Source organism: Siphateles boraxobius, unplaced genomic scaffold, assembly GCF_051911475.1.
Source record: "Siphateles boraxobius isolate OS27281-9 unplaced genomic scaffold, OSU_SipBor_1 29, whole genome shotgun sequence".
Classification (NCBI taxonomy): domain Eukaryota; kingdom Metazoa; phylum Chordata; class Actinopteri; order Cypriniformes; family Leuciscidae; genus Siphateles; species Siphateles boraxobius.
Window position 1 is genome coordinate 3,997,311 of NW_027508908.1, and position 24,509 is coordinate 4,021,819.

Consider the following 24,509-nt stretch of genomic DNA (forward strand, 5'->3'; position numbering starts at 1 on the left):
TATCAGCATATTTTCACTTGCCAGTTTATAAGCACAAACAGGTTACAGTAGCATAAACATCCACAACCTTCAATCTACAGTATTAATATAACATCCGTGAAACATTAGACTTACCCTCCTCTTGCTGATGCAGTGCCCGCTGGATGTCTGCAAGGGTTTAAGCTGTTCGAGTATCAGATGGGAAAAATTCAAATCTGACTTGAGGCGGTGAAGCAGAGATCTTATACAGATGGAGCAGAGGGTGGGATTCAGTCACAGGCATCATCAGTGTTTAAACCTGAACATTTTCCTGTATTATATTTACTGGGACACAATAATATAACATGTTAAATCATTCACATTGCAGCAGGACATTTATTCAGACTTAAATTATCCAATTAGATTTGACAGCACATGAATCAGTATTTAAACACAGGTCAAATAAATAAATGTTTAACCAAAGGAGATGTTTCTGGTATAACTTTATTCACAGGTGCATTGTATTTTACAATAAACTGCATATCAATAATAGCAAAGTTAGGTCCATATGTATAGAGCAGGAAACACTTGTAGTTGTTTTACAGATTGTTCTAGGCAAAATCCATGCACAGTTGTGTTAACACTGAATGTTATACACTCTGACAGAAACATAATAACTGAAGAACAGCAGATATGAAAAGAAACGAGACGCCTATCGTACTGGAAGCGCTTTTGGACCTTAAAGAGGAAGACATGAAGAAAGAAAAAAAGGGCTGTTAAATGTCTAAAAGAGGAAATCCTGAATGAGAATGAAAGGAGTGTTAATGCCGAAATCAATACATGAGGAAACGGCACTAGAATACGAAGCCTAAACCGAGATGCCGACTTGCTGAGGTCACGTGTGTATGGCTCTACAAACAAAATTCACTAAATATCAGAGATCATGACAGAAGATTTTTCAGCAGAATGTCTGCAATTACAGCAATCATGTCAGAGGATGAATGAAGTAATGAATGAATGTTCACTTCTCTCCTGTAACTAGAAGACTTTAGAAGAAAATATGTATTTAGATATAACATCTATACATTCACATATACCATAAAGTTAACTGTCCATCATATACATTATATAAATAAAATAAAACAACCATCTGCACTTTGATCAATGCATTGTAGGGAAACCGCTGAAGTGTACAATCTGAATAAAAATAGTTTGTCTGGTAACACTAAATAAGCACAAGTCACAGTTTAAACTTCAGTAATGAACCTAAAGTTGAGTTCCTCACCAGAATAACTCAAGCATTTGAAATAAGAACAGACAAGGCACAGAAAAATCATTGATTTGTTCACACAGTGGTCCTCAAGTTGGGTTGCGGATTCCATTTGGTAGTAATATTTCTTAGTGTAGCTTTAAAATTGCTGGTTGTTAAACTGGAAGAAGTATATTCACACTAATAATAGGAGACAGAGTTATAGAAACGTGTGCTTGCACAAGGATAGGAGTTCATATTTCAGTACACACAGTAATCTAACTGTGAATATGGGCTTATGAATACGCACAGCCATCAGACAAAGACTGTAGACCACAGGAATGTGCTTCTGCGCGTCCCTCAACACTACAAAGAGTCATAAGGGTTAAAATACAAAACAATGGAACCTCCCAAAATCTGAAAGTGCTTGACATTCCTGTTGTGACATTAAAATGTGACGGGTGTTGATTCCACTACGGCAAGGCAAACTATTCTAAAGTATTGTTTCTACGAAAGAGACAATCAGAACTGAGGTAACTAAATAACTGTTAGAATCATTTTCAAGACAAGGAAAACCTCAAAGCTCAGGAAAACATAACACCGTCTTAGACATTAATTCAGTGCTTATTTTGCTTCTCTAGGCTAAATAGCTTAGAATCATTCTGATGAGAGAAATCAACTCCAAAACCACATTAAATGTGTGTTCTGTCTTTAACTGTCTTTTTTGAGGTGATCCTCACAGGATGGACAAGGAGAATATTGCACATTGTTCAGCTCAGATTAGTGAGTCGATCTTGTGTATCACTTATACCATCAGTGTCTTGAGTTATTTTTGCTCAGGCCCAGCGGCCACTGGAAACGAAACTGCGACTGAAGGAGAAGCTCACGTCAGAGCTTTTGTGCTTGCCCCAGGCACCGAACGGCACCACAATGATTGTGCTGTTGTCTTCAGATCCATACTGAAGAGCCTGAGGGAGACGGAAAAAAAAACAATTAACTTACTAAGAATCGTATGCATGTTTAAACCTGCTGCATTCAAAATAGAGACAAGAATAAATGATTAGGTTTATATCATGGTAACAGGAAGCATCACAATCTTCTTGTTTTTGCCGGACATTCCGAAAAAAAAAGGTTTAGGTTAGGGATGTGCACAAATACTGGGACGTTACTGGGACAATCGATCATGAAAACGATGATCGGCGTGACTTTAAAAAAAAACATAGTTGTGTTATGAAGCGTCAAGAATACTTTTTGTAAAAAAACTAAAATAAATTTATTCAACAATTTTTTCTCTTCCGTGTCAGTCTCTGACGCATAAAAAGTATTCTCGTCGCTTCATAACTTTAAGGTTGAACCAGATGGATTATTTCAACCATATCTTTACTACCTTTCTGGGCCTCGAAAGTGATAATAACGTTGCAGTCTATGGGGGGGTCAGACAGCTCATGGTTTTCATCAAAAATATATTTTGTGTTTCAAAGAAGTACAACGGCCTTACAGGTTTAGAATGACATGAAATAAAAATTTTGGATGAACTAAACCTTTAATGGTGGATCATTTGACTCACTTGTTCAGATATGCGCTGTGCAGCCTCTTTAGGGTCGTTACATTGGTTAATGACGTCGCAGATCTCCTGACTGTTCATGATGAAGTTGATGCCATCAGTAGTGAGTGCCAGGAAAGCATCATGGACGTGATGCAACTGAAAACACAGGTACACTTAAATCAATACAACTTTTAACAAGTATTTATATAATTTTAAAATAATTTATATAATTAAAAAAAAAAATGTTTATGTATATATATATATAAAAAATTTGAGAGAGAAAGAAGACATTTTCAGTATATTTAAAGTGAATTTAAAAAAAGCTCTCACTGAAACTCTCTTAGTCTCGGGTTCTGCGATGACACCTGACGTTTTGAGGTCGAAATCTCCAATGCTGCGTGTCATGGCCAGTCTGCCGTTGACATTAGGCTGACCCAAACTATTCCACGTAATAAAACCTCCAGTCCTACGTATCCTTCAGAAACAAACATGTCGATCAAAAGAAGTGCTCTCACAGAGCCTCAATCTGCTTGGAGAAACCAGTGCTCCCAGGCAAACTGTACCTCTCTTTTTCATCCTTTCTCTCAGGTGTGTGATCCACAGTGAGTTTGAGGGCCTTGCCTTTGCGACACAGCATGGCACGGCTGTCCCCCACACTGGCTACCACCAGCTCGATCCCATCTCTCAGCAGAGCCACTGTGGCTGTGGTCCCTGCACTCAACAGAGAGGCTGTAACACACCAGAGAGTGAGGCAGGATTGGTTAGTTGTGATGCGTTTGAAGTCACTGATACAGAATAATACGCAATGAGTTTTTGTACAGTTTTTAATTACACACACAGAAACTAAAAAGCATTAATTCTTAGTCCTGTTCTGAAAATTGCACATAATTCTAGTGTACTGTACTACACAACTGTGCATATTTAATAAATATGTATGCGATGCTTTAGTAAACAAGCTTTTGATAAAAACGTAAACCGAAACAAAGAAGAGGGAGATTCCAAAAGAGATGATGCACTGGATTGGTCAAGGCAACCAGGTAGCATTGTGTCTTTTTGACTAGCTATGGCACATATGACAGTAAAAACCATTGTTTAAGCAAAATATCTTGCTTGGTTTACAAAAATTAATTAATAGCATAAAAGCAAACAGCTTTTCCTCACTGAAAATGACTTTGTTCTCCCACAGTAAATATCTTGTGCTTTTATTTTTCTACAACATCAAATAAAACTAGTTATCCATACACAAAAAACAAGCTCTGAACACAACAACTAACCAATCATTTTCCAGCAACCAACACATGTGAAGAAGACAGAGCACAGTAAAGGAGAGATAAGAGAGAAAGACAGTAAGGAAAAGATAGAGAGAAAGGTCAGGAACCTTCCAGAAGTCCACGCAAGGACCCGCTGGAGCAATCTAGCCCTCCGGCGTCCATAAAGGTAGTGCAGAGCTGCAGCTCTTATAGGGGGTAAGCTGGGTCCGCGGCTGTTGTAGATATAACACGCACACACAAAGGGCAAGATTGGACATGTCACGCAGCAGGCCACACTAGTGGGCCGCACACTACATGAATAAGATGGGCCTGGCATAATCGTACTTATTCTAACAGCATTTAATATCCTTATTAACACACATGAATCTAACAAAGACTATTTTAAAGAAAAATGGCAAAACCCTATTTTTAAATATGCATTAATATTATATACTGGGGGTGGGAATCGGATGTAATATTTGGTACTATTTCAGTTCAAGGAGTCATGATGTTGTTTGAAATAATTCCCTGATGCATTTTGATTTTTCACTGGATGCAAATCTTTATCAAGTTAAGGTACCGTGTAGGCAAATTTTCTGTAAAGATGAACAGTATGATAGAACTTCTTTATGATAGAAATGCTACAGCCACTGTATTTCTTGAACAAGAACATGTGGAGGGTTTAAACTTTTATTTTGAAATCGTGATGAACAGTTCGTTGGCGTAGGTTTATAAATGATTCACCTTACAAATCTGATGTAACGGCGCACATTGCATTCCCGGATGAACGTTATAAGCCAAACAAACTCACAGGATATGCAGAGATGCAGTTTGAGACGCGCTCGACGCATGTAAATGATAAGCAGCATTGTGACGGAGCCACTCTGAGATGCACGTACACGCATTTACTTTATATGACAGTTGGGGTGTTTTCTTTAAGACGTTGTAAACTAAAGCTTGAGACTTTTGCCTTGCCGTTTTTGTCTGTCAAATTTATCTGAAAGCTCCTGTGTATGTTTGTTTGCACAAGCTGCACAGCGTCAACACCATTTTGTGGTATATATGCCACTGCAAACATGTCCTCCGAACCACAGTGTTTTTCTTGCATAGTCTTTTTAGTAAATACAATTATTAATAACAATTTGGAGAGAAAATGTCAATGCATTTAGGAATCAATTTTTTTACCCACCCCTAGTATATACAAGTGCTATCTTTATGTTAGGATGGACGCATTTTACAGAGCCAAAGAGAAGCCTGTGAACTATCACGAGAAGATTATACAGGCCTTCACTGCTCTGCATTAAGGATCAGTTTATTTTATTAAACAAAAATATTTCTTTTAGTCTACATCGTCATGTTCTGCTCACAAACGTCAATTTGGCTCTGTTACATGTATACCTGATGAATCAAAGGAATACTTATGAATTAGGACTCTAAAACTGAGCTGAGGGACTACAGATTATTATGCATTCATGTAACATGCATGCTTTCAAAAAAATAATAAATCAGTGAAATAGGACCTACCATCTGCACTGAAGTGAAGATGCCTGGCTAACGATTTGTCCAGCTCAAGAAATGCCCTGGTTAAAACTAACTCCAAGTTGTTCTCCTCCTCTGCAATGTCTCTGAAACAAAAATCACCAAATGCAACATAAACAGTTAGTTATTCTAAAACACAGATTCCAAAGCCCATCTCCTGAAGGCAATCTCTGAAATTTATGTTTCTAAACACACAGTTTGAGCCTCTAAGTGAGCACAATCATGAGGTTTTTTGTAGCCTTTTTGTATGCATTTTTGTGACAACAAAACTGGTGAAAAGGGATATTAAAATAAAAAGCCCCCATAACAGTCATTAAACGACTGATCCTTACTTAATATGCTTCTCCATGTTCTTGTGGCAGAATTCAGCAGCCGCTGCACCCCCGTGCCCATCAAAAACCGCAAAGTACATTATGTTTTCCGTCATCTGGGATAGTTGAAAGCGGTCTTCGTTCTCCTTACGCTGACCAATCAGCGAGGCACAGCCGACCTTGTTCAGGCTAACTTTGGGAATGAGTTTACCGTAGCGGATGCTTGACGGAAGCATGATGGGCTCATCGATGCGGTTGTCCCAGATGCCGAAGGAGTCCCAGGTAGTCGGACAGCCACTGCTGTCTGGATCAAAGCGGGAGTTACTGCACCGCGGAGATGACGGAGTGTGTAGAGACCGTCTCGGGTCTTCCTGATGTGCGCTTGTCAGGCCGAGGGTGGCCCTGCAGCAGACACGTGACCCGCTGAGCATGGCATATCGCATGAGAAGAGCCACTGACATACTCCGTGGCTGGACCCCACACTTATGGAACAGATGTGAAGAGTCCGAAACAAAATGGGACCCAAAATACGCTTCGTAATTCAGTGCAGAAAGTGTGTCTTGAAGAATTTACAGTCTTGACCAGGTGTTCTCTGAAAAACAAGGAGGAAATGACCAAATTAATGACTTGTCTTTGTTTTACAAATAAATAACATGTTTACAGCCCCTCCCACTTAAGTCATTCAATAAAACACATTGTAACTTATAATACAGGCCCAAAAATACTACCTAGGTAGTCAGCTCGTTAGGTTATAAGACAGCCTTTGTTTAAACATTAAAACAGCTGGTTTACTGCCTGTACCAGTGGAGTCATTCAGTAACAAGGTTATACGCAAATGTGCCCCACCCCCTATTTAACGTTAATTCACACAAGATGTAACGTTAATCGATTATACACACATAACCTGCGAATACAACATCAATACATTCCTCTAAAAGGAAAATAACCCACAATTAAGACACATGGGCAAATAATCATCAAGTTAAAAATGAAAAAAGTGTGTAAATAAACATGACGCAACACTCCGCTTATATAAGTTAACAGCATGTTAGCAATGCTTTCAAACAGCTCGTAACTGACGTTTTAAACATAACTAGTAACGAAAAAAATATTATAAAAGTATATAAATTATACCAGAAGAAGCTTGTTATTGATAACATTAATCACAACAAGCAAAATTGAGATGAATCCTCGACCTTTTTGGCGCTCGAGCTGCTAGCAAAAACGGATTCCGCGACAACAAAACGAGAATATTACATAATTTCAAGATTTTTATCGACTACCTACCTTAAAATTGTATGATAACAATGAATTTCGATTTATTTTTGTTTATTCTAACGAGTTAGTATATGTAATATACTATGGTAATATATACTCGGTCATTTCTTCTCTGAGTCGTTCCAGCTTAGCTGTGCAGCGACCGCCTCTGAAGGAAAATACCAGTGAACCAATCAGATCCCTCCGTTTCGTCGGTGGGGTTCAATCAGTGGATTGGCCAGATTTCTGTGATTGACATGGATCTAAACCAATGATTTAGGAGAAACAGTAGTTTGGCACTCAGTAAATCATGTAAAAGAGCGAACTATTTTAAAATTATTCGCACACCACCGCCAATAGGTTGTTTGTCTTAACTTGATCGCACACAGACAGACCTAGCGTGTATATGTGTTAAAATATACATGTATCGACATGTAGATCTTGATGTTGGAGAGATATATGATGTCGTACAGAATCGATTCGTCACCATCGGTTACCATTCATTTTCGTTGCATGAAAATAGATTGAATGTTGACTTTTGTTAGTTTTCATCCCATTATATTTTGTCAACCACCTTCTTTTGTGCCCCCGTCGAAGAAATTAAGTTATACTGGTTTCGGACAACACGAGAGAAAAATACACAGAATATAGTTTTTGGGTTGAATCCCTAAAAGTTTTTGTTTCGTTTTCCAATGAACTTTCCTCATTCATCATTTATTGTTTTCCTTGTTGTACATTGAGCTAATCGTTTAAAAGAAAACATTGTAGATATGATTCCCAAACAGTTTCACTTAGTGGTTTCGGTTATAATGAAACCAGCGGGTTTGCTTTCAGTTTAATATGAGTGTAGGCTACATTCAGCTAAGCTTTCATCCAGTTCACATTATGGACAAATCTGCTGCTGGGGCGACTTTGAGCCGGTATGTTTATGTTGGCATGACAGTATAAATTACCATGAATAGCCTAATAATAATAATAACAGATTGTCTTTTCTCTGCAGTCCTCTTAAAGGTCTGGAAGACAAGCAGGTGATTCAAATCGCGTGTGGAGACCAGCATTCAATGGCACTAACCAAGGGTATTCACAACCATCTAACATCTGTTTGAGTCTTTTGACATCTTATGATTGACATTAATTGATTGGCATTTGAGTGTAGATATACAGAGCTGTTGTTGGTCTTTCAGATGGTCAGCTGTTCGTATGGGGTGATAACTCTCACGGACAGCTGGGTTTGGAGAAAGAACAGCCCAAGTCTCTGTCAGCTCAACGTGTGGAGAGTCTGCGTGGGATCCCACTGGCTCAGATCAGCGCTGGAGGAGACCACAGCTTTGTGTTGTCTCTCTCTGGAGTCGTGTTCGGATGGGGAAAGAACTCGGCTGGACAGCTGGGCCTCGGAGACACTACAGGTCTAAATATTTCATCATCTAACTAAATCAGTGATGTTATAAAACCCATATAATTGTACTCCATTTGTGCAATACTGTGTCAAATGTATACATTAAAGCAGAAGTGATGAATTTACTTTTTTTTTTTCCACCACAGACAGACGCGTTCCAACGGTTGTAAATAGTCTGAACCGAAAGAAAATTGTGTCCATCTCATGTGGAGGGGAACACACTGCCACTTTATCAAAGGTATTATTTTGTAATATATTATAGCTTATTCATGTTTTTGATATTAGATGAGAGGATTCAACAAAATTGACAGAAAATGTAATTAAATGTTCATGTTTCAGGGCGGCACAGTGTTCACATTTGGATCAGGAGGTTTTGGCCAGCTTGGGCACAACTCATTTAAAGACGAACATCATCCGCGGGTCGTTGCTGAACTTTGGGGATCTAAAGTGTCACAGGTCACATGTGGGAGGTAAACTAGACTTTTCATAAGCAATCAGTGTTTCAATGCAGTAGTGCAGAATTATTTATGCACACTGAACCTTATCTCTTATGCAGCACATAATGATATTCCTTTTAAAGTATTTGTATGGTTCAAGTTTAGTTGAGTAGCCTAAATCATTCTTTTCTTGTATAAAGACGTCACACACTCGTATCAGTCGAATCGTCAAAGCTGATTTATTCATTTGGATGTGGGATGCAAGGCAAGCTGGGAAATGGAGCAATGATCAAGCAGTCTGTGCCTTTCCCCGTGGATCTGTCAAATGGTAAATAGCCTAAAAAATGATCTTTTAACAGTATTTTGTTATAAATATTGTTTTACTCATTATGTTGCACAGAACTGTAAACGAAATGTTTGTTGCACACAGAATGTGATCATGAATATACATTTGAAAAACTAATCGCTGGGGAGAATCATTCCTTTTCCTTGTTTTTCAAAGTAAGACAGGCAGTTTTAATTCATAAATATAAAATTATAGCTGCACTGTGATTACTTATATTTTACTTTTCTGTATTTTTTAGGAGCTTGAAAGTAGGTCAGAATCCAGTCACCAAGGGGTTTTGACATTAAATGACAGAATGATTGACCGATGGGTGTCTGGAAGCGATACATGGCCAACAATAAAGAAGTGAGTGTTTGGCTTAGCTTTCTGTTCACATGATTTCTCATGATATTGCTAAAAATCCAGTGTATAGGGCTGGGCGATATGGCCAGTTAACATCACAATAATTGTTTTTTATCAGTCAATAGATAATTATCACGATAAATGTCAAATTTTTATTTCTTTCAAGTTTAAAGACAGATTTTTGCTCCTAAGTGAAAGTTGTATAAACCAGAGTTAATTGTGGTTTTAAACTACTCTTTATTGTCAGAACATATCATGACAAACACTTGCCAAACAGGTGAACATTTCACAAATCTGAGGTAGAACATTCAAACATTTGTCATTTTTCCTTAAAATAAATATCTTAATAGAAAATGTAATTTCTTAGTTTCTGCATGTGCTAATGGGGGATATTGTTTCAAGTCTTTGTAAGGTTTGTGTTGCCTGACTTTGATGGCACGTATCTTCAGCACAGTTTGCAGTGCAGGCTGCTGTATTAATATTACATTTGTCTCGAAACGCATATTTGACAGAGTTGAGAGTATTAGCTTGAGTTAGGATGCAGATTTACTATGTTCAATTTATGTTCATTAGCAGAAAAAGTAACATATGTTAAAAACATTTAATGACCTCAATTTTATTTGGTAAAATGTAATATTCTGACTGTTTAAATTGTATTAAAATTAACCATTGGTCATCCAGTATCATGCATTTAGATCATGATAACCACAGATAAAACCAGGCATAGCCTATAGCACCTCACTATCATGGCAAAGTGTAACTTTATGATTTCTATGGTATTTGTATGAAAAACAGCCTAAATACATTATTAATTAAATACTATAATGATATTCCATTAGTCCTTTAATGCATTGTCTACATTATTAATAAAACAATTCAATATGTATATCCCACATTTCATGGTGCAGTTAATATTACTAGGCTAACGTTACAGTAAATCCATGGTAAATGATGGGAATTTGTAGACGAAAAAGCCTTCTGACTGTATCGTTGGGCAGAGTGTTTCTCCTGTGATAAACATTTTCGAATGCTGCGATGCACAGACAATGTTGTCTGGTCTGTGACAGCAGACGATTGGTTTGTAAGTGTCGACCTGAAAGATTCATACTTTCACATCCTAATTGCTGTACATCACAGAAAGTTTCTGTTTCAGTTTCCTGAATCAAGCTTACCAGTTCAAAGTGCTACCCTTCAGCCTTTCTCTTGCTCCTCACGTCTTCACGAGGTGTGTGAGCGCAGCTCTGACTCCTCTTTGCATGAGAGGTATGCGTATTCTTCTTTATCTGGACGACTGGCTTCTCTGTGCCCCCACAGAGCGGCAGGCTGTACAAGACTCCAGACTGCTTTTGAGACATGTGCAGAAGCTGGGGTTTTCTGTGCTGTCTGATTCCATCACAGACCACTACGTTCATAGGAATGACCCTGAATTCGTGCCTAATGTCTGCCTCCCTGTCTCAGGAACTTGTGTCGAACATTCTGCAACTATTGGCTCGCTTTCGCACAGGCGTGTCTTTGCAGTACGAGGTGGTCCTACGACTGATAGGGATGTTAACAGCGGCTACATCGGTGATCAGGGGGATCACCACTGTAGCTGCTGTTAACATCCCTATCAGTCGTAGGACCACCTCCTGGTGGGTTTACTCCACCTCAGACCACTCCAGTTTGTGGTTAGATCCCACCAGACATCGCCATCGACTGGTTATAATTTCTCACCGTTGCATATGTGCGTTGAGGCGGTGGAGACAGGTAGAGTTCCTGAAGGCAGGAGTGCCCCTGGGAAATGTTCCAGACGCTTCCCTCACAGGATGGGGGGCGACGTGGAATCGAAGGGGTATTTGGGGGCGCTGGACACCAATCCAGGCCACAGAACAAATCAACCTGCTAGAATTAAAGGCAGTGTTCTTGGCTATAAAGTACTTCATGGCGGTCTGGCAGGCTGCCATGTTCTCGTTCGGTCAGACAATACCTCAACAGTGTTCCATCTGAACCACCAGGGCGGCACGAGATCCCGCAGGTCTCTACGGCTGACTCAAGAGATCCTGACATGGTGTCAGCCACGACTCACTTCACTGAGGGCAGCTGGAGTGTGCAACCGGACAGTAGATGCTCTTCCAGGGACCAAGTACATGGAGGCTTCATCCAGATGTAGTGCAGGGGATCTGGCTACGATTTGGAAGAGCAGAAGTGGATCTTTTTGCTTCAGAGAGGACCACCCACTGTCGCTTATGGTTCGCAAGGACAGAAGTGTCCAGCCCACTGGGCCAGGAAGCGCTGTCTCACGAATGGCCGAACTGCCTGCTATATGCGTTTCCACCTATCCCTCTGCTATGGGAGATGTTGCACAGGATCTCCCTGTGTAAGCACAGAGTGTTACTCGTGGCACCCCGATGGCCAGCCAGACCGTGGTTTCCTTTGTTACTGAGACTTCTGACAGGCAATCCATGGAAGCTTCCCACCAGGAAGGACCTCCTCTCCCAGCTGGAGGCCAGTGTCTGGCACCCGGACCCAGCTCGTCTGCAGCTTTGGGTCTGGCCATTGGGTTTAATCCTTCCCTGGAGTATTGTGACCCTGCTGTTATTCACACCATCTCTAATGCTAGGGCTTTTTCCACACGACAGATTTATGCTTCCCGTTGGAAGCTTTTTTCTGCATGGTGTGATGAACGGGGGCTCGATCCTGCAACATGCGACATTCCGAGCATCTTAAGCTTCCTTCAACGTTTACTGGAGGAAGGAAAAGCAGCTTCCACGTTGTAAGTGTACGTTGCTGCAATTTCTGCATATCATGTTCCATTTGGTAGCTCTTCTCTTGGCTCTCACAGTCTTGTCTGCAGTTTTCTGAAGGATGCGCGCCGTCTGAACCCTGCTCGGAATCCTCATTTTCCTGTGTGGGATTTGTCGATCGTGCTTGCATTCCTGTGCTCACCCCAGTTCGAGCCCTTGCAAAGCATTGACATTAAATGCTTGTCCTTTTAGAATATTGCGACTGCGAAACGAGTCAGTGAGTTGCACGCGTTGTCTATTAGTGAACTGTGCTTGCGTTGGTTACCGGATGACTCCGGGGGTTTTCTACGACCCAATCCTTCCTTTCTTCCGAAGCTTCTTCTTCCTCAGTTCATAAATCAGCACATTGAACTGGCCTCTTTTCAGACTTCTTCAGGGTCCGATTCAAGTGCCCAACTTTTGTGTCCTGTTCGGGCATTGAGGTGTTATGTGAACTCTACTGTTCAATTTAGACAGTCAGACCAGTTATTTGTCTGCCATGGTGGTGTGAAGAAAGGTGCTCCTGTGTCGTTGCAGAGGTTGTCGAACTGGATAGTAGAGACCATTACATTGGCTTACAAGGCAGCAGGGAAACCACTGCCCTGGAGACTAACTTGCCATTTCACTAGGGCCATCTCATCTTCATGGGCTGATTTTAGAGGAGTTTCCCTGGTGGATATCTGCAGTGCTGCTCCCTGGGCTTTTCCATGCTCGCAATGCGCGAGAAAGGCGTACTAAGGTAGAGTGCTGAGCGACTGTAGCTTTTACCCTCCAGGGCTCAGCATACGTCATGCCATGTGACTTTGTTGGTATATTCTCTCGACCTATCTAGCTGGCGCTGCGATAATCCATAGTGTTTACACTGCCTCTGGCGGTCAGTAAGAATGAAACAGAACCACAGTTACATGGGTAACTAGCGTTTAAATTACTGAGGCATTTGTGTTCTTCGCTGAATCCAAACGCTTCTCACTGGATCTCATGACCCAAGACCGATCAGAGTAAACACATCTACTCTAGTGAGCTCTCGCTGCGCTGCTGTTTGGGCTTTGAGTCGAGCAGATAAATGGTCTGTGTGGTGCTCGGTTCAAATGACTTTTGTTCCGCTTTTGGCGCATAAACATTAGTGAATATTTATCGAACTCTTGATATCGTTTTATCGACAAAAAAATATATTGGGATAATTATTGTTATCGTTTTATCGCCCAGCCCTAGTATGCATTTGTGTATGCTCTTAAAATATATGCATTTGTCCTTCTTTTACAACTTAATATTAAATTGCAGATAGTATTGATTTTATATAATGTTTACACAATTTAGTATGTGAATCTTAGGGTTCTTACTTTTTAATTTAATTGGAGGTTGTATTGTTGAGCAATTTAATATATTAGAGCATATAAGTGGACTATAAATATTGTTTTGTTGTTTACAGGGAAATAAACACAGTGTTCTCCTCTGCTTCTTCTCTGAATGGAAGTTTCCTAAAAACAAGGTCAAATTAGGTAGTCTGATCTAGTCATTTCTGTGGCTAAAATCACTCCTTCCATCACATATTATGTAATGTTCTGTCCTTATAGTTGTGATGAACATTATCAGACTTCCGATGAGCATTGTGGATTGGATTTTGATCTGGTTAAAACATGCTTTGCAAAGTTATTAGAGGATAAACGGTCAATAACAGAGGTAATGATTAATCCAATGTTTATAAAAAAAAATTTCATTACATTTTAAACTGCATGAGTGAGATGCAGTTCATCATTTTTGGCCCTCAGGTGGTGAAAGTGGTTCACAATAAACTGCTGAAGTCTCTGCACCCAAATCCAGCTGGTGTGGAAGCTCTGAGACTTTACCTTCTCCTCCCTGAGCTCATCAGAGGACTCCAGAAACAAATAACTGAACTCACTGGAGCACTGGCCTCCAAAATCCTTCAGTTGAATCTAGATGCTCGTACGGTGTTAGGTAAAGCTGGAGGACCATTTCAACCTTTGTGTTCTTTGGCCTTGTTGTATTTGCCTAAGTATTTGTATGATATATTCTCAGTGATGTACTGGTCCAAACTCCCCAACGATTGGCTCAAAGACTTGGTAAAGTTGTTTCAGAAAGAATGTGCTGAGCTGATTGGCCAGATTTCTTGCGGTGAAACCGAGCATGACTTTACTAGACGCCTGCAGAATCTTTTGCAGGTCCTTCAGATGCTCAATAAGGTGTCTTTTTTAAACATTTAATCTCAAGATTAAATTTAACCTGATCATTGTATAATAATTGTTTATACTTTGTCTCTGTTGTGAAGGTCTGTTGCACTAGCCACAATGACATCCCAAACAGTGATTTCATCATTCATGAGATCAATGATCTCCTAGATACGGTGAGAATCAAAGCAATAGATTAAAAAATATATATATATTTTTGGACAACAAACCAAAATACCAGAAAGTTTTCTTTTTCTTTACATCAATAGCTGGAAGCCACCGTGGCACCACTGTGTGAGATGATTTTAAGCTTTTGTTTCACAGAAGATTTCCATGACAGGGTGAAATTGAAAGATTACTACTTTGTGAGTATTGAAACTTCTGTCATGATACATTCGAATATTTCAATGAGATTTGCATGACATTTTTAATGTTCTGTGTTCAATAACTAACAAATCTTAAATTACTTCCATGGATTTTTCTTTCAGGGAATTATTGATATATTGGTCAAGTTCCCTTTTGCAGCTGACACCGTATCCAAACAGAGAATGTTTAGTGTAAGTCAGAGATGGATGTACATATACAAAATAATTAATTTTTAAGCAACAGTTACCCTCAGACCTGTATGATATTCTTTTTTTTATGTGGGACACAAAATACACTCTTAGGCACTGTTTACACCTGGTATTATGATAAAACATTTTTTACGTACCCATAGACCCTCCCCTCGAAGAAATCAGGACAGAAGTGGTTGAAAGTGGACAAAAGAGACGTATTAAAACACCAGGTGTAAACGGGAATGTGTCTCACTCGTCTTGTGATTCGATCGACCAAAACACATCTTAACACCAGGTGTAAACAGGGCCTTGTTGCTGTTCGAACGCTTTCAACCACGTGAGCATCTTCACTATGAAAGCAATACGGTCAATACTTTGTCAACTCTGGAAGTGGTCGAGAATGGCGCATCGGGTGGTGATGGCGCAGTGGATAAGACACATCCCTTTGGTGTGAGAGACCTGGGTTCGAATCCACTGTGAGACACCAATGTGTCCCTGAGCAAGACACTTAACCCCTAGTTGCTCCAGAGGCGTGCGACCTCTGACATGTCTAGCAATTGTAAGTCGCTTTGGATAAAAGCGTCAGCTAAGTGAATAAATGTAAATGTAAATGAATGGACAAGCACAAAACGTTTTAGGCCCCGTTTAGACCTGTACACTAGAGTTCTCAACCCGCCTGAAAATTACAACCCGACCCGACCCGACCCGTGGCTTTTAAAGCCCGGACCCGATGTAACCCGACACATCAACATGAATTATCGGCCCGAACCCGGCCCGCGGCCCGACACCGATTTTCTTATATATATATTTTTTCTCATACACGTATTATCATGACCAGTAGACGGGAATTCAAATCAACCTTTAATGTTCACGTCTTTTAACAATAGCCTACAAACAATACAAACAACTGAAACAAACTTTAAATATATTTAGGCTATAGGCTACTAAAAATGCCTCAAATAAAAATCTTCTGGACGACCCTGTTTTTTTGCTGTCATATTTCATCAGCACCTTGCATTTTGAGCATTGCACATAACCTGTAGAATTTCCATCAGAATCCAGCACCACTCCAAACACTTTCCAGACCTCTGATTTTCCCAATCCTGTAGTAGCGACGGTGAATTCACCTGTGGCAAGTTTACTTTTCACCAACTCCATCTTCTTCTCCAGGCTAAAGACGTGCACGCAGCGGCGTCAGGTCTGCCCCTGCGATGCACGTGGCATCGCAGCAGCCAGACTTTCTTTACGGTGAACAGCAGCGATGATTAATAAAAAATAAAAATAAATCACTGAGCGGAAAAGATTAAGCCCGAGGTCCGACCCGAGTCATTTGCTTATATTTTCGACCCGAACCCGGCCCGAACCCGCGGGTCTCGTCGGGTTTGTCGGGCCGACCCGGCCCGTTGAGAACTCTACTGTAAACGTTCTCCAAATATTTAGTGTTGGTTCTTGGAGCATAAAAAAAATTGTTTTCTTGGCGTTAGAGGAACGTGTTTTAGAAGGTAAGATGTTCCTCAAACGTTCTTTCAACTTAATTTTGATTATAAATTCCACATTCTAGGAACGTTGATTTGTAACATTCCAAGGACATAAAAATGTCCAGTTTCCTGAATGTTAATAGAATGTTATTTGAATGTTAGTATGATTTTGCTGAAACATTCTTTCAATCATTCAAACACCTGCTGTGAACAAGCACTGAAAGAAAGAGAAATAAGAACACAAACTACAACTTTTTTCAGCCACAGCCTTAGATAAAATCAACTGAAGATAAAACATTAAATCTCTCAAGATCTCAGCAGAGGAGGGTTAAACAACTCCACAAACAGGATTACCAGCTTTACTTATTACTAACCAGACTGACTTTATTTCTGACGTCTACAGAAGTTCTTATTTAGAACATGTTTAATTTTGTTCACATTCATGGCCCCCAGCATGCATTGCGGCATGAATAAATTATGCAGCTGAATTATTTGTCACCATTGTTGAGGTTTGTATGATGAGTGTTGATGTCTAAGTGTGTCAACATCTTAGCTTTCACAGTTTTGTGTGAACACAAGACAAGTAAAGTGCTGCCTTGCTGGACAGTCCGTCAGTGGTCGTAGGCGGAGCATGAGCAACATGACATTGCTCAAAAAATCCAAACAGCTTGATGATTGAGAGTGTTTAGACTTTTTGAGTCTTTGAGGAGTGAATGGATTTTTTTCATTGTATGGTGATGTGTCCACACACTGCAAAGACACAATTATATGCAAACACCATATAAAAGTGAATTTTGCATCCGATGACCCCTTTAACAAGCGTCAAGAGCCCAACTAAAGTAAACGCTGATCACCATGATGGTAACGTCAAATGAAACAATCATTCATCAACATCTAAACCTCTGTTCTCAATAAGAACTTCTGTAGACGTCTGACAGAAATAAAATCAATCTGGTTAGTAATAAGTGAAGCTGGTAATGCTGTTTGTGGAGTTGTTTAATCCACCGCTGCTGAGATCTTCAGAGATTTAATATCTTATCTTCAGTTGATTTCATCTAAGGCTGTGACTGAAGAAAGTTGTAGTTTGTGTTCTTATTTCTTTCTTATTTCTTTCAGTTCACACCTTTATTTAGCATCGTCTACTTGTGATCCAATCGCCCAAAACGCATCTTAATACCAGATATAAACAGGGCCTTAGAAAAAATGTTCAATGGGGTTCAATTCTAAAGAACCCTTCACGCCAAGAAGAAATGTCTTAAACGATTGCATAATACTCTCATGTTATTTAATTTATTCAGGAGATAAAGTATTTTTACAAGCAGTTTGATTCATAACATATGGGAGCCTGTAAAAGGTTCCCTTAAAGGTTCCATATAGAACCTTTTCTTCTAATGCAGGGGACACACTTAACGACTAGCTGAAACATTCTAAGACTGACTGAACACACTTACAGACTGTTTCCAACGACTGCAGAAGTTTTTATACACCAACTGAACGCGACTTGGCATGATCAGTCGTCAGTATCAAATTACATTCATAATCAGCCTTACAGTCGTTAAGTGTGTACCGGCTTTAGAGTGTAGGAGATTTTGAGGAATTCCTTTTTTTGGACCATACAATGGAGGTCAATTGCATCAAAACTGTTTGGTTACCAGTATTATTCAGAATACTTGTGTTCTGCAGAAGAAAGAAAGTCATACAGGTTTGGAATGACATAAGTGTGAATAAATGGGGACAGAGTTGACATTTTTTGGTGGACTACCCCTTTAAAGCTAACATCATTTTACTCCTCTTAGTACTTGCAGAAGAAGTGCATAGGGAGCTTTCCTGACCAAGAGATGCTCATGTTAAATGGCAACCTGTTGCGTGTAAACAGGGACTCACTGTTGACAGACACACTTAAGTATCTCAAACAAAACAACCACTCATTTTTTAATCTATTAAAGGTAAAAGAATTACATAGTTGGTATCAGAGTTGAAATGTCTGATATTGCATTTTACCTTTACAATTATGAAAACGTCTGCTGTGCAGGTCGTGTTCATCGGGGAGAATGGAATAGATGCGAGGGGCTTATCAGCAGAATTCTTCTCCCTCCTTTCCAAGTCTCTTCTCAAATGGGAGAAAAGGGTGTTGGATGTCCATGAGAATTTATTGGTTTGGTTCAATCCTAATGTAAGCTCTACACCAAACACTCCTTATTCCTAGGCTTCTTATGTGGTCTTCCCCATATATCTCACATGCGTTACGATGCTTGTGTCTTTTCAGCGCTCAAAATGTAATAAGGATTTTTACTATCTTGGCGTTATCTGTGGAATGGCGCTGTACAACCATCATTACGTAAACATTGACTTCCCACTGGCGTTGTTCAAGAAACTCCTCCAGCTGAGTGTCACTCTGGATGATCTGGAGGAACTGTGTCCTGTGGAGGCCAGGTAAACCAATAGATTTTACACATTGTAAGTTTCACAGTGCTTTTACAGAGCTGATCGTGGTTTAATTGTATTTTACAAATCCCACATTAGCAGTTTGAAAAGCCTTCTCGAGGAAGATGAGGACATCGTGGATATAATCTTTTGGGATTTCACAGTAATACAGTCTATATTCACTTGTATAAATGTGTATACAGCTGTTGTTTAAATACTTACAGGAGCCATTTTCCTCTTTCAGGTCAAAGGACAAGAGCTCATTCCAAACGGAGGTCAAATTCCAGTGACCAAAGTTAATAGGTAATGTACTTGTTTAACTAACCTCATTCTTCCCTCGCACTTTCTAACATTCATCCATCCATCCATCTCTCTCTCTGTCGGTTTATCATCTATTTATCAATCTATCTTGCGAATCTCCGATCCCTTCCTAGCAAAACGGATGAACTTCCTTCTCCTCACCCGCACTAAAAAGGATTTTTTAAACTCTGCTGCTCTGTGCTTCACTGAAACCTGGCTGAGTAAAGCCATACCGGACAATGCAATACATCTGCCGGGCTTCCAGCTGTTCCGAGCGGATCGCATCGCGGAGCTAACGGGGAAAACGAGAGGTGGTGGATTGTGTTTCTACATTAACGAAAGTTGGTGTTCAGATGTAACAACACTGAAGAAGATGTGCTCTCCTAATTTAGAGGCACATTTCATAAACTGTAAACCCTTCTACTCACCCTGGGAATTTTCCTCTTTCATTCTCGTGAATGTATACATCCCTCCAGACACGTGTGTGAGCGCGGCGCTACAACAGCTGGCTGAACAAATAGCTGAAACGGAACAAAGGTACCCAGACTCTCTTTTAATCATTCTTGGGGATTTTAACAAAGCAAATCTTTCCCGCGAACTACCAAAATACAGACAGCACGTTACATGTCCCACAAGAGACAGTAATATACTGGACCACTGTTACACCACAATAAAGAATGCGTATCACTCGGTCCCACGGGCAGCTTTGGGGCTCTCTGATCACTGTTTGGTTCATCTCATACCGACCTACAGGCAGAAACTGAAATCAGCTAAACCTGTAATAAGGACTGTAAAAAGATGGACTAATGAAGCAGAGCAGAATCTACAGGCCTGCTTTGATTGCACTGATTGGACTGTTTTTGAAGCTGCTACCAACGATCTGGATGAGCTCACAGATACTGTAACATCATATATAAGTTTCTGTGAGGATACATGCATTCCTACCAGGAGATTCTTATCATTTACTAATGATAAACCATGGTTTACTGGGAAACTCAAACACCTTCGTCATGCCAAAGAGGATGCCTACAGAAGTGGGGATAAAATCTTGTATAACCAGGCCAGAAACAGACTGACAAAGGAGATCAGAGTTGCTAAAAGAAGCTACTCTGAAAAACTGAAAAAACAGTTTTCAGCCAACGACCAATCATCAACCTGGAATGGCCTGAGGAACATCACCAACTACAAGTCACCATCCCTCAGATCTGTGGACAATCAACACCTGGCTGACGATTTAAACTCATTTTATTGCAGGTTTGAAAAGCCCTCATTCACACCACACACCGGCTCAGACCTGCACTTCACACATTCACCATCATCTCCTGCACTCCCATTCCTCCCCCCTCCTGCCATCCAACCTGAGCTCAAGGTCTGTGTGGAGGACGTGAGCAGAGTCTTCAAAAAAACAGAAGACTAGGAAAGCCTCAGGCCCAGACGGCATCTCATCTGCTTGTCTAAAAGCCTGCGCTGACCAACTGGCCCCGGTCTTCACGCAGATCTTCAACAGATCATTGGAGCAGTGTGAAGTTCCCTGCTGCTTCAAACGCTCCACTATCATTCCTGTCCCCAAAAAACCCAAAATCACTGGACTTAATGACTACAGACCTGTCACTCTCACGTCTGTGGTCATGAAGTCGTTTGAAAGACTAGTGTTGGCCCACCTGAAGGACATCACTGGACCCCTGCTGGATCCCTTTCAGTTTGCTTACAGAGCAAACAGGTCTGTGGATGATGCAGTCAACATGGGACTGCATTATATCCTGCAACATCTCGACAGACCTGGGACTTATGCAAGGATCTTATTTGTGGACTTCAGTTCGTCTTTCAATACCATCATGCCTGATCTTCTCACAGCCAAACTGACCCAGCTTTCCATACCATCCTCGATCTGTCAGTGGATCACCAGCTTCCTGACGGACCGGCAGCAGCGAGTGAGACTGGGGAAACACACATCCAAGACTCTCACAATCAGCACTGGCGCCCCCCAAGGGTGCGTTCTCTCCCCACTGCTCTTCTCCCTGTACACTAATGACTGCACTTCTAAAGACCCCAATGTCAAGCTCCTGAAATTTGCAGACGACACCACTGTCATCGGTCTCATCCAAAACGGTGACGAGTCTGCTTACAGACTGGAGGTTGAACAGCTGGCTGTCTGGTGCAGTTATAACAACCTTGAGCTGAACACGCTCAAAACAGTGGAGATGATCGTGGACTTCAGGAGGAACAGCCCAGCACTCCCCCCACTCACCATCATGAACAGCACTGTGGAAGCAGTGGAGTCATTCAGGTTCCTGGGCACTATCATCTCTCAGGACCTGAAGTGGGATAATCTCACATTGACTCCACTGTGAAAAAGGCCCAGCAGAGACTGTACTTCCTTCGCCAGCTGAGGAAGTTCAACCTGCCACAGGAGCTGCTGATTCAGTTCTACTCAGCCGTCATTGAGTCTGTCTTATGCACATCCATCACTGTCTGGTTTGGTTCAGCTACCAAATCAGACATCAGGAGACTTCAACGGACAGTCCGGACTGCGGAGAGGATCATTGGTGCCCCCCTGCCAACGCTCCAGGACCTGTACTCTTCCAGAGTGAGGGAGAGAGCAGGTAAAATCATCACAGACTCCACTCACCCTGGACACCACCTGTTTGAACTGTTACCGTCAAGATGGAGACTCAGATCACTGGCCACAAGAACATCTCGCCACAAGAACAGTTTCTTCCCACAGGCCATTTCCCTCCTGAACAGTTAACATATCTCCCAAGGCATATGCCTGTAAGTGCAATACTCCCACTGTTTAGTGCAATATCTTAAAAATTCAGGTGATATTTATATTTATTCATACTATACAAAATACTGTAAATATGTTCATAATCTGTAAATGTTTATTCTGACAAAACCCAACTGTGACCATATATTTTTTATAGTATTTTCATATTATTTATAATTTTATTTGTAGAATTTGTATTACTATTACTTGTTGTATCTGTATTTTTATATGTGCGATGGAAGCTTCAGTACCAAGGAAAATTCCTTGTGTGTGCACACTTGGCAATAAAGCTCTTTCTGATTCTATCTATCTATCTATCTATCTATCTATCTATCTATCTATCTATCTATCTATCTATCTATCTAGTCAAGATTGTCTTGATTTTTTTTTGCAGACAGAAGTTTGTGGATTTGTATGTCGACTTTGTTTTCAACAAGTCTGTGAAGAATCAGTTCGAGCATTTTTCAAGAGGTTTCTCTAAGGGCTGCCCGCTCGATATCTGGCGCATGTTCCACCCTGAAGAACTGCAGGAGCTTCTCCACGGCTCCCCTAAACATGACTGGCAGGAGCTTCACCAGGTAAGTGTATTAGCAAACTTGCAAATTTGTAACAAGAATTTAACAAGTATTTAAGACTTTTTCTGCTCTGTCTTCAGTCTGCTTCCTATGAAAGATGTTCTGCCTCTGATGAGCTTATCAAGAACTTCTGGACTGTTTTCTTTGAGTTCTCTGAAGAGAACAAGAAGAAATTTCTGAGTAAGCTTAAACATGATTTTATTTATTTATTTATTTTGACGCATTTACAACATCATTTAAGGATTGTTATTTTTATTGCCTCACATCCTCACTCTATTTTTCTTCAGTGTTCTTGTATGGAACGGACCGTGTACCTGTGGGAGGTTTCTCAAAGCGTCTTCTTAAGATTTGTCAGTCAGACGGTCCTGATGCAGATCACCGTTTGCCAGAGGCTCAGACCTGTTTTGACAGATTAATTCTTCCCAAATACAGCAGTATCAACACACTTCGCAACAAGCTAGTACAAGCAATCAACTTTTGTGAGGTTTTTGGACGAGAATGAACATCCACCGATGTTCCTAACCACTAAGGTTCCCAACCTCAAAATATACGAAACCAAGTAAAACGTGTAAAGTAAAACCTGTAAAAGTAAAATCTGTTTTTAAAATGTTACATGAACTATGTGATTCTCACCCTGAACTACTTTCAGTCACAAGTTTGAAATAGAGATGCAACACAGCTCAGACAATTTAAATATTTATCTAAAAACTGTAAATACAGTAATTGTAAATAATCAGTATAGATGTCAGAGCTACAGTATAATATATTGTTTTTGATTTTTATTATCATATATAATATGATGCATTGATGCATGTATTCTGGTATGTCACCTCAACTCAACTCAACTCAACTTTATTTATAGAGCACTTTCAAAACCACAAGTGGAACCAAGGTGCTGTACAGAAGGTATAAAAGAAAAAAGTAAAAACAAAGACATAAAAACAATGCAAACATATGACATAAAAACTTACAAAGCATTGTCAAATGCTAAAGAGAACAAGTAAGTTTTAAGCGCACTCTGAAAAGCACCCAATGAAGGACAAGTTTTTACAGACAGAGGAAACCTCATAACCTTATGGTAATTCCTATTATTTGGTTGTTCTTCAAACATATTTAAATGCTTAAATAAATAAAAAGACATGTTGTAAATACTATTTCATTACATTTTTTCTTAATTGCTTTGACTCAATTCTCAAATTAGATTTTTCCCCCCTCAAAACAATAAGCTTAGATTTCTGAACAACAATTTTTTTGTTGTTCACGTAAGATTTCAATTTCTCATTGATTTCGCATTATATGCAAAAGTGTCCACAAAAAAAGAGGAAAAAACATGACATTTGTATATAACAAATATTTCCATGGTGAAAAAAACATCTAAACATTTTAACAAGTGCGGCGCAAACACGATGACAAAAGCACTTTTTATTTTGGTGGCATTGGCCAATTTACTGACAACATAACTAGCATGAAATAAACATTTTGGATGTAACATTTTGCAGACAATTGTTGCAGCAGAAACACTAAACACATGGAACAGAGAAAGGAGGCATATACTGTATAATAGGCATATTAACAATGAGGCAATAATATTTGGTACAAATAAAGTAACAGAAGCAAGTAATCATATGGTTTGTAATATGTCATATGTCAAATGCCTGCAGAGAGCGCTAACGGCCTGGTGTTGTCACACTTTACAACAGATCAAATCCATCCTAAATACTTGCAAAATTACATTTAACTCAAATGTTTACTTAATCTTTACTATCTGTCCACCTGTTTAAGATAGAAATGCTACAGCCACTGTAATTTCTTGTACAAGAACATGTGGA

At 40.1% G+C, this 24,509-nt stretch overlaps 2 protein-coding genes across 3 annotated transcripts; one reads left to right on the forward strand and one right to left on the reverse strand.

Moving 5' to 3' along the window:
• Window positions 1–444: 444 nt before the first annotated feature.
• On the reverse strand, window positions 445–7,320 carry ppm1kb (protein phosphatase, Mg2+/Mn2+ dependent 1Kb). The gene is made up of 7 exons (XM_077246178.1): window positions 7,141–7,320; window positions 5,875–6,445; window positions 5,528–5,628; window positions 3,317–3,482; window positions 3,084–3,228; window positions 2,775–2,909; window positions 445–2,175 (listed from the first exon to the last, which is right to left on the reverse strand). Exons 2-7 carry the CDS (start codon window positions 6,312–6,314, stop codon window positions 2,044–2,046), a joined length of 1,119 nt encoding a protein of 372 aa, XP_077102293.1. The 5' UTR covers window positions 6,315–6,445; window positions 7,141–7,320; the 3' UTR covers window positions 445–2,043.
• A 622-nt stretch (window positions 7,321–7,942) lies between these two features.
• LOC143753630 (putative E3 ubiquitin-protein ligase HERC4) lies at window positions 7,943–23,839 on the forward strand. 2 transcript variants are annotated; one of them, XM_077246181.1, is made up of 23 exons: window positions 7,943–8,030; window positions 8,111–8,187; window positions 8,295–8,516; window positions 8,653–8,744; window positions 8,846–8,976; window positions 9,144–9,271; window positions 9,374–9,444; window positions 9,528–9,634; window positions 13,823–13,882; window positions 13,968–14,073; window positions 14,163–14,349; window positions 14,431–14,594; window positions 14,681–14,755; window positions 14,849–14,944; window positions 15,068–15,136; window positions 18,411–18,560; window positions 18,647–18,787; window positions 18,881–19,047; window positions 19,138–19,201; window positions 19,283–19,341; window positions 22,500–22,683; window positions 22,761–22,860; window positions 22,968–23,839. In XM_077246181.1, the coding sequence occupies exons 1-23, from the start codon at window positions 7,951–7,953 to the stop codon at window positions 23,180–23,182; spliced, it is 2,745 nt and encodes a 914-aa protein (XP_077102296.1). In that variant the 5' UTR covers window positions 7,943–7,950; the 3' UTR covers window positions 23,183–23,839. The 2 variants fall into 2 exon arrangements, with proteins under 2 accessions (XP_077102296.1, XP_077102297.1); XM_077246182.1 differs by lacking the exon at window positions 7,943–8,030 and having other exon boundaries at window positions 8,103–8,187.
• Window positions 23,840–24,509: the final 670 nt, after the last annotated feature.

Coding starts and splice junctions, on each gene's coding strand:
- LOC143753630 (XM_077246181.1), top strand. CDS start 7,951: ATGAGTGTAGGCTACATTCAGCTAAGCTTTCATCCAGTTCACATTATG. Junction 8,031..8,110: donor GCTGGGGCGACTTTGAGCCG/GTATGTTTATGT, acceptor TTTTCTCTGCAG/TCCTCTTAAAGGTCTGGAAG. Junction 14,350..14,430: donor AGATGCTCGTACGGTGTTAG/GTAAAGCTGGAG, acceptor ATATATTCTCAG/TGATGTACTGGTCCAAACTC.
- ppm1kb (XM_077246178.1), bottom strand. CDS start 6,314: ATGTCAGTGGCTCTTCTCATGCGATATGCCATGCTCAGCGGGTCACGT. Junction 5,629..5,874: donor AACATGGAGAAGCATATTAA/GTAAGGATCAGT, acceptor TTTTTGTTTCAG/AGACATTGCAGAGGAGGAGA. Junction 2,910..3,083: donor CCGAGACTAAGAGAGTTTCA/GTGAGAGCTTTT, acceptor CTGTGTTTTCAG/TTGCATCACGTCCATGATGC.